At 38.1% G+C, this 9,487-nt stretch overlaps 1 protein-coding gene across 1 annotated transcript in view; it reads right to left on the minus strand.

Annotated features, from left to right (window-relative positions):
- Positions 1 to 3,947, minus strand: part of LOC119595234 — a 21,581-nt gene extending 17,634 nt beyond the window's left edge. Inside the window, exons 1-5 of the mRNA XM_037944398.1 lie at positions 3,774 to 3,947; positions 1,992 to 2,104; positions 1,227 to 1,539; positions 798 to 977; positions 1 to 78 (exon numbers count right to left, since the gene is read on the minus strand). The exon at positions 1 to 78 is cut by the window's left edge and continues 26 nt beyond it. Of these exons, the coding sequence (XP_037800326.1) occupies positions 1 to 78; positions 798 to 977; positions 1,227 to 1,539; positions 1,992 to 2,104; positions 3,774 to 3,938 (849 nt within the window). The 5' untranslated portion in view covers positions 3,939 to 3,947. The remainder of the gene's footprint in view (positions 79 to 797; positions 978 to 1,226; positions 1,540 to 1,991; positions 2,105 to 3,773) is intronic.
- Between the last annotated feature and the right edge of the window lie 5,540 nt (positions 3,948 to 9,487).

Consider the following 9,487-nt stretch of genomic DNA (forward strand, 5'->3'; position numbering starts at 1 on the left):
TATCACCCTGAGTCTCTGTAAATCCTCCTGTACTTGGCCACACAGGTAACGCACTAGATCTTCCGTGTCTGATGTCACCTGTAACGAACAGTGGGATAGCTGGTTAACGAAATGTAGACGAAAGAAGTACCTGGTTGTGGCGTAACTAGTTAATATTTGATTGTGGGATACCTGTTTAAGGCTTGACTGTGGCATAACGAACTTATAACTAACTGTAAGATGGCTGATTAATATTTGACTGTGACTATGACATAACTAATTAATGCCTGACTGGCAAATGAACTGACACTTGATTATGGCATAACTTATTAATGCTTACTGATCAGGACACCTGCATGACAGTTTTCATGAAGTCAATCTTCTTATGGAAAAAGAGGTTAAATTGAGAAGATTTTCAATGGCAGATTGAGTTCGTATCTTTTGGAAAGCTACAATTTGGATACTGAACAGAGATAAGGAATTCTAAAACATCTGTATCTATATCTAATTCGACTCATACCATTTATGATTATAAATGTGTGTGTGTGTGTGTATATATATATACATATATATATATATATATATATATATATATATATATATATATATACAACAACACAAATACTTAAACATATTTATATGATTATACACACACACACACACACACACACTAAACATATATATATATATATATATATATATACATATATATATATATACATATATATATATGTGTGTGTGTGTGTGTGTGTGTGTGTGTGTGCATGTGTGTGTGTGTGTGTGTGTGTGTGTGTGTGTATATAAACATATATAAACACCCGATAAAGCTCTCTAAAGCAGCGACTCGCCTCGTCGGGAGCGGTGAGGACGTGGACATCGAGGTCGGTGAAGTCGACGCCCTCAAGCAGCTCGGTCTTCTTGGAGAGCGGAGGTCGAGCGGCGAACTGAGGGGCCTCGTCGGTCAGGATGTCGTTGTCAGTCTGGATGCTGACGTCGATCTGGGTTGGGAGGAATGGGGGGGGAGGAGGGGGGATGTTCAGAGAGTACTGGAGCATTGGGGGGAAGTTTGTGTGGGGGTTCGGTAACTTTTTTTTTTTTTTTTTTTTTTTATATATATCATCGTCTCTGTGTTTTTGACGGCACAGATGCAAAGGCACATACACCTACACACGCATTCATAAATAAACATTCTCACACACACGCACACGCACACACACACACACACACAAGCACGCACTCATCCTCACCATCCTCCGCCGGCCGCGTAACTGCATCACCGGCCACCGCTTCCTCGACGGCAGGAGATCGTCCAAGTGGAAGGTCGCGAGGTGGCGCCATCTGTCCTCCGCCTTCATCCTCCCCAGCGGCGGGTGGTCAAAGGGATGGCTGAGGGGATGCTCGGGCGAGGGAGGGGGGCTAATGGGTAGTGCCCCTGGGGGTATGGGTAAGATATTCCCCCGGAGCACCGGCGCGCGCGTCAGAGCCGACCCAAGGCCAGACGTCGAGGGCCCCGCGCATGCGTCCGAGAGCACCACTTTTGGCTTTTCAAAGACGCTCACGCTGCATGAATGGGCGGAGGGAAGGCGCGGTTTACAGATTTCTTTGTTAATTGCCATATCTAATGCAGAAAATTATTTAAAAATCGCCTTGATATATGCTCTATATCTACCAAATACTCTTACTTTCACCTTTTGTTGTATTTGGGATATATCAGCATTTATAGCAAATTCCAGACACATTCATGATCTTATGATGTACATGTATAATCATCACAAAAAATACTACATGTTTACAAAGACGAAATGAAACATATCTTCAATAGAAAGAGAAGGACCAGGCTCTGCATTATACAATAAACCCAAATTGGATTATTTTTCGATTAGTCTTCTTCTGATGGTTATATTCTTATCCAAAACGTGATATCTTAATATTCCTTTCTTAATGCAATATATTCATTCTTAACTCACACCAATACACAACATTAATAACTCTAATCTAATCTCGAGAAATACCTCGTAGAAGGCCTTGTGACAGGAGGAGGAGGCTCTGGCAGAAGGTAAGGTTCCTCCGTCTGTGTGGACACTGAAGTCGTCATTGTATCCGTCTGAGTTCCCTTACTCACTTTCTGTTGGGCAGCGAGGATAGATTCTTTCAACAAGATTCAGAGCAGTTACTTAGCTGAATTACAAACGCTTTAAAACAGTGGTTCCCTACCTTTTCTGTTCTGTGGCTCCCGACCGATAAATAACAATCTCCATAGCACCATTCAATGACTGTCATCATTTCAGATTCAGTTATTACAGGTTATCAGTTGTGTATAATGCCAATATATATAAGACAAGAACAATGTTTGGAAAGATTCCAATTTATTGATATGTCAGATACAAATTATATGTAGGTACTGTAGGTGTGATAAAATACAGTTTAGTTTCATATTGCTCCATGGCCCCCAGAAAATATCCCATGGCCTCCAGGTTGGGAACCAATGCTCTAAAAAGTTATTTAGCTGAATTTCGGGTTTGCATTTAGTAATAAACACCCTAAAAATACACAAACCCTAAAAACTTTTTAGTGGAATCAACCACTCACTATTCAGCTGAATTAAAGTTAGTTATATATCATAAAAGTAATTTAGCTGAAATTGGGTTTGTTCTCGAGAAACACGAACATTGTATAGATTATTTAGCTGAATTGAGATTCGTTCTCTAGAAATGCAAACACTATTAAGTAGTTATCTAGTTATTTATTTAAATCAAGGTGTGTTGTCTTTAAAAGGGTATTTAGCTATATTAATTCTCTAGAAATACAGCAATATGAATTTATTTAGCTGAACTGATGTTCGTTCTCGGAAAACAAACGGTCTGAAAAAATTATTTAGTTGAATGAATGTTTGCTCTTTAGAAATCCATATTCCAAGACTAATATAGCTGCGTTGAGGATCGCTCCCTAGAACGTTAAACACATTAAAAGAAATCTAGCTGAATTTAGAACTATATATACACCTTAAACAAATATTCATCTGAATCTAGTTCATTCTCTGGAAACATAAATCTTTCAACATGGACAACAAAGACATGCAAGTAATTCTAGGATCATCAAATTCTTTTGCTTTCCCGATTTCTTACATCCACAAACATCTATTTTCGTCGGGATAAGTTTTATATTAGTATAGACTCCTTTCCACAAACCCGGGTTGATAACAAGGCTCGCGAAAATACATGTTTATTATCTTTTTCTACTGCCATAAACCTGAGTGTCTGTGCACATGAGTATCATCGATTTCATAGATATATATTGCATATTCTTCGTGTTAGAGACCTCAATATGTACGAGGAATACTGATGACTTCCCTGATATTATTTTACTTTAAAGAGTAAAACAGTGACTTTATCGGTGCATTGTATGAACTAGTTAAAAGGTTGTTAACCCTTTAACTAGCACGCCTCCCTTTAAGAATTTGTCCTTCCCTCCACGCTTCCCTTGCATCTGTAAATAAAATTCCCTCCCAGATTTTAAAGAAAACTTTTTTTAATGAGTATGAATTAATCGCATTATAAGTTTCCAATATGTGACCATGCTCTCGTTAAGAGAATAACAAAGATGATTATAGAAATTACTGTTTATTTCTGAAGCCTCCCTTGGTTAAAAAGTTAAAAACCACCGGTCTAGAGTATATTTTCTCCACTTTGCTTTTAGGCTAAAGTAAGTTTTATCCACTTTGTTCTTGGTCTAGAGTCAATTTTACCCACTTTGTTCGTGGTCTAGAGTTTTATCCACTTTGGTCTTAATCTTACCTTGGCGGGGCTGAGGGAGGTGGTGGGTCGGGCTGCCTCGGTGTTGGCGAGGGGGAAATACCGGTAGTCCGTCTGCACGAAGGCATCGGTGTGGTTTAGCTCTGTTGGGGCGGTACGAAGGAAATTTAAAAGAGATGTACATTTCGTGTCCGCACACACAATCATACACGTATACACATGCACGCACAAAATCTTACACACACACAGAAAAAAAAATCTGACGCACCCACACAGTCACACACACACACACACACACACACACACACACACACACACACACACACACACACACACACACACACACACACACACACACACACACAATCACACACACAGCCACAAATACACCTCACTACCGAAGTCACGACTCACACGCAAAACACAAACAAACCAATCTGCAATCTTTCTCTCTTCCGCCCCTTCCTCAGAACTTACGAAAATGCGTGGCGTTCGGAGGAAGCGTCTGGGTCTCCTTGTCCACGAGGCCACTGAGATCCCAGTCGAGCTCCTCCTCGCTCACCGCCTCCGTCTGTATGGCTGCCTCCATCACTGCCGCCCATGTCAGCTGGAAGATCAAGGGTGGTCTGAGGTCGTTTCATGCGATAAAAAAGGAATCTATCTCCTGGAAAATATAGTGGAGGGAGGGGTAAGGTTGTAGCCTGGACAATAATACAAAATTCAAAAGCTGGGAAATAAAGGGAGAATTGAGTATGTTATAAGGCAGCTGGAAAATAAAGAAAGGTGTGAGGACGTACGAAAGCTGGAAAGCAAACGGTATTTGACAGCTGGAAAATAGAGGTAGAATTTTTACATGACAACTAGAAAATACAGGGACGTTTGACAGGTGGAAAATAAATGGATATTTAACACTTGAAAAAATAAAGGTTATATGAATATGCTGCATGATAACTAGGAGATAAAGGTATATCTGAGTGTCCCATGGCAAATAGAAAATAAAGGAACCATTTGACTGCTAGATACAGAGAATATTTGAAGATGTATGACAGCTGGAAAGTAAAGGGTTAATGGTTACATGGTAACTTCAAAATAAATGAAAATTTGACGGGTTGGAAATAAAAGACATTTAGTATGTTATATCACAAAAAGAAAAAAAAATAAATAAAGATATACTCAGCAAAGGATATGTTTCATTTATATCTCGTTTACCATTTAGAGATAATTACATAATCACTTGTCACCTGATCACTTCTACGATTTTTATTATTATTATTAATATTATTTTTTACTGATGTCTTCTTCCCTCTAAACTCTGACCTGCTCGTTGGGCATCACCTATTACTTTAAAATTTAACTTTATCCTGCTTTTCCAGGCCGTCTGCAAGGCCCAGAAATCACTGGTGTTGTTTGCTAGGTTTGGAGACCAGATAGATATGCAGGTCTGTTCATTCTCTGACATAATCTATGCTTTCTTTTTCTGACATAATCTATGCTTTCTTTTTCTGACATAATCTATGCTTTCTTTTTCTGACATAATCTATGCTTTCTTTTTTAGCTGTCTCTCATCCTCCATGTTTTTGATTTGAGAAAATACTCTATGTTGGACTTGATACACATAGACGCGCACACACACACAGTCATACACACAATGGCATCAATCATTCTCTCTCTCTCTCTCTCTCACACACACACACACACAATCAAACACACACACAATCACACACACACATACACGCACACACAAAGCACAAACATACCGATCCGGACATAGGCCTATCCCCAGGTCATCATTCTTTTGTTGTTTCTACGCCGTATTCTTGGTGTATCCATTCTTTGACATCATTTTTCCATTTATCCTTTTCTTTCATCCTCGCAGTAATATACTTAACAATACCTAAATACCTTTACTCGTTTGTAGGTACTTAGTTTCTTTGTTCCATTAACCTAGGATTAGACAGAGACGATCGTACTTTGACCCGGTTCCTTTCTTTAGTGGGTCAGTAAAGGGAATTAAATCGTCTTGCTTTCATGTCTGTTAATCCTTATGCCTTATCGTGTCTTCGTGGCCTCTTTAGCAGCCATCCTTGTCAGTTATAAATATCTCAAAAGAAAGGCTAATTCACCCTTCGTTTTTACTGAATCAGGTTTGGTGCATAGCTCTCTCGACAGTGCAAGGAGGTTAAGTAAATATCACGTTCTCTCAAAGAATATCTTTCGAGTTGACTACAGAAACGTTTCCTTTTTATTTTTTATTTATTTGTTATACATTTTTTTTGTTTAAGTGATGAAATATATGGAATGATCACAAATTAGGAAACTAAAAACAAAAGCATTCGATATTGTTATCGTTCTCATCATTTCCTATAACAAATGCGTGTTGGATTTTATTACAGGTTAACAATGCTGTTTTTTGGTGTCTGTTTGTGTAGAATTAATTACCATATTTTTTACTGTTTATATAAGCAACTGTATTTGTAACACGGACACACATCTACACTATATTCTACACGAATAAGAAAAAAATATAATCAACTATTCATCACATATCTAGAATGAGTTCAGGCGTATTTATTATGCATCCTTACAAGTATCATCATCATCAATGTCGGTGTCGCACCACTGTTAACATGCTAATGCAATGATGATACTAGTGATTATCTCTATGTTTTAACTATCCACTAACATACTTTAGACATACCAAAATATATGAACAGCAACGGTCACTAGATATATTTAAAGTTTTGTAAAGCAAACCTTTATAATTTCTTGATTTTTCATAGAAGTTATATAACCGCTACACATTCCTAGCATTATTCTTACAGACAGCTCTATAGCCATTACGTATTTCTATCGTTTGTGTACACAATAACATGACCACCTATTAATAAAAAAGAGGTATACATCCCTATACAAATTACGTATTTCTAGCCACATTTCTTTACACAATTCAATAATGACATACATAGTAGCAGCAAAATGGCTTTTTTTTTTTTTTTTTATACCACGGTGTTGTTAATGTACACTACAACCATCGGGTCTCGGCCACCCACGCGACGGCAGGAGGAGGCACGATATACACACGCAAAGACTGTCCACCAAGTGTCACTCTTATTCCTGTGTCTCTTTGTATTTTCTGCGTTGTTTTTCCTTTTCACTTGGTTCTGTGGTTTCTTTTTTCTTCGTTCTGTGATTTAATTTTTTTTTGTCTCATTTTCGCTTCTCTATTTTCTTCCCTTTCACTTTTATTTCTACTTTGTTTTTTTCTTCTTTGTTGTTTCCGTATTTTACGTTGTTTTTCTTCTCTATCTGTTCTCTTTCTTTCTTCACACTTTATATACTCTCCCTTTATCTCTGTATTTATTATTTTCTGTTTTCTCCCCCATTTCATTGTATTTTCTTTATTTCTTTTTACTTCTTTGCCTCCTCGTTTTCTTCCTCTTCTCTCAGCTCGTTTTCTTCTTTTTTTCTCTCTTTTATTTGCGTCTTTTTTTTTTTCTTTCCCTCCTCTTATTTCCCTCTATTTTCTTCTTCGCTTCCTTTGTCTTTTTCTTCCTCTTCTTCTTTATCCGTTCTTCTTTTTCCATCATCTTCCTCTCTTTTTCTTATTTACTTCCTTTCTACTCCATCTTTTCCTATTCCCTCTGCTCTGCTGCGTCTCTTTCTTCGCTTCTCTTCCCTTCTACTTTTATTCTCTTTTCTTATTCCTTTATTCTGTCTTCTACTTTGATCCTGTCTCTTCTTTAATTCCTTTTCCTCATATTCTGTTTCTCCCTTTCTTCTTTCAGTTTCCTCCTACTCTCTCTTCCCCTTTCTCTGTCTCCCTCTCCCTTCTTTCTTCTCCTTCTTCTCCCCTCTTCCTTCTGCTCTTATTCTCCCTTCCTTCTCTCCCTTTCCTCTTCCTCCTCGTTTCATCTACTTCCTCACTCCCCCTCCCTCCCTCCTTTTCCCACCCTTTATTCCCTCTCTCCTCTTCCTTGTTCTCCCTTTTCGTTCTTCCTCTTCCTTGTTCTTTCTTTCCTTCTCTCCTACTGCTCTGTCTCTCCTTCTTCTCTCTCCTCTTTCTCTTCCTTCCTCCTTCCCTCCTCTTCCTCTTGTCTCTCCCTTTTCTCCCTCCTCTTCCTCGCACTCTCTTTCTTTTTTCTTCTTTTATCTTTCTCTCCTTCCTCCTTTCTTCCCTCTCTACTAATCTATTTTCTTTATTTTTCATCCCTCTCTTCCTACTCTCCTTTTCCTTCTGCTTCTTTCTTCTCTCTTCCTCCACCTGCTCTTTATCTCTTTCTTTTTCTCTCCTCTTCTTCCTGTTCTTCCTTGTTCTCCTTCTTCCTTCTCTCCTCTTCCTTTTGCTCTATCTCTTCTCTTTTCTTTCTTTCCTCTCTCTTCTCTCCCCTTCCTCTTGCTCTTCTTTGTTCTCCTTTTTGCTTTTCTTCTCCTCTTCCCTGCTCCGTCTCTTCTCCTTTTCTCTTCTCTTCCTCCTGTTCTTCCTTGTTCTGTTTCTTATTTCTCTCCTTGTTCTCCTGTTCTGTCTCTCACTCTCCTCTCCTCTCTCCTCTTCCTCCTTTCTTCTCTTCTCTTGCTCTCGTTTCCCTTTTTCTCTCTCTTCCTCCTTGTTCTCCTCCCTCCTCCTTCCCCTTATCTATCTCTTCCCCCTTTCTCTCTCCTCTTCCTTGTTCTCCTTCCTCCTCCCCCTCCTGCTTTATCTCTTCCCCTTTCTCTCTCTCCTCTTTCTTGTCCTCCTTCCTCCTCCTTCTGCTCTATCTTTTTCCCTTTTCTCTCCCTTCCACCTCCTTCCCCTCTTTCTCTCTCCTCTTCTCGCCATTCCTCCTCCTTCTGCTCTTTTTCCCTCTTCTCTCTCTTCCTCCTTCCCCCCTTTCTCTCTCCTCTTCTTCCCATTGCTCCTTCGTCAGGCACTGGACACGGTTCATTACATATTACTGGGTATCGAGCGCGAAATCCACTACAAGGGACAAGGGCCTTGGTTTCTCTCTTCTGTCCGTTTGTTTGTCTGTCTTATTGTTATTCTTCTTCTCCTTCTCTCTTCTCTCCTCTTCCTCCTTTCTTCTCTTCTCTTGATCCCGTGGTTTCGTTATCGGTATTATTGTTGTTGTTGATATTGTTGTTGTTGTTATACTTTTTTGCATTTGTTGTTACGATTATATGCTACTATTGTTATCATTATTATTGTTATAATCATTGCTGTTATTATTATTATTAGCATTATCGTTGTTATTACAAATATTATTATTATTATCCTTATTATCATTAGCATTAGCATAATTACTCATATTACTATTACTATAATTATTACTATTACTATAATTATTACTTCTACTATTATTATTATCATTGTCGTTATTATTATCATTATTATTAATATCATTATAATTTTTGTATTTTTTTTTATCATGATCATTATCATCATCATCATAAGCATTAACATTAACTCCATTATGATTTTCACCATCATCATTTTCCTTACTATTATCATCATAATACAATTCCTCTTATTATTAGTATTGTTACTATGATGATGACACTGATGATAGTTAAAATTATCATTATCATCATAGTGTGATAATATTATTTGCATAGTTATTATTGATTTTTTTTTCAATAATATTAACTAATTATCATCTTTATCATTAGCTTCACTGTGATTACAGGGTATTTTCTTCATTAGAATTATTGCCATCTATCCAATATTCCTAAAATAATTCCCGGATTCCACTCATAGGCGATCCACAGTCATATTAGTGAAA

The sequence above is a fragment of the Penaeus monodon genome, chromosome 35 (assembly GCF_015228065.2).
Source record: "Penaeus monodon isolate SGIC_2016 chromosome 35, NSTDA_Pmon_1, whole genome shotgun sequence".
In the NCBI taxonomy this organism is placed as follows: domain Eukaryota; kingdom Metazoa; phylum Arthropoda; class Malacostraca; order Decapoda; family Penaeidae; genus Penaeus; species Penaeus monodon.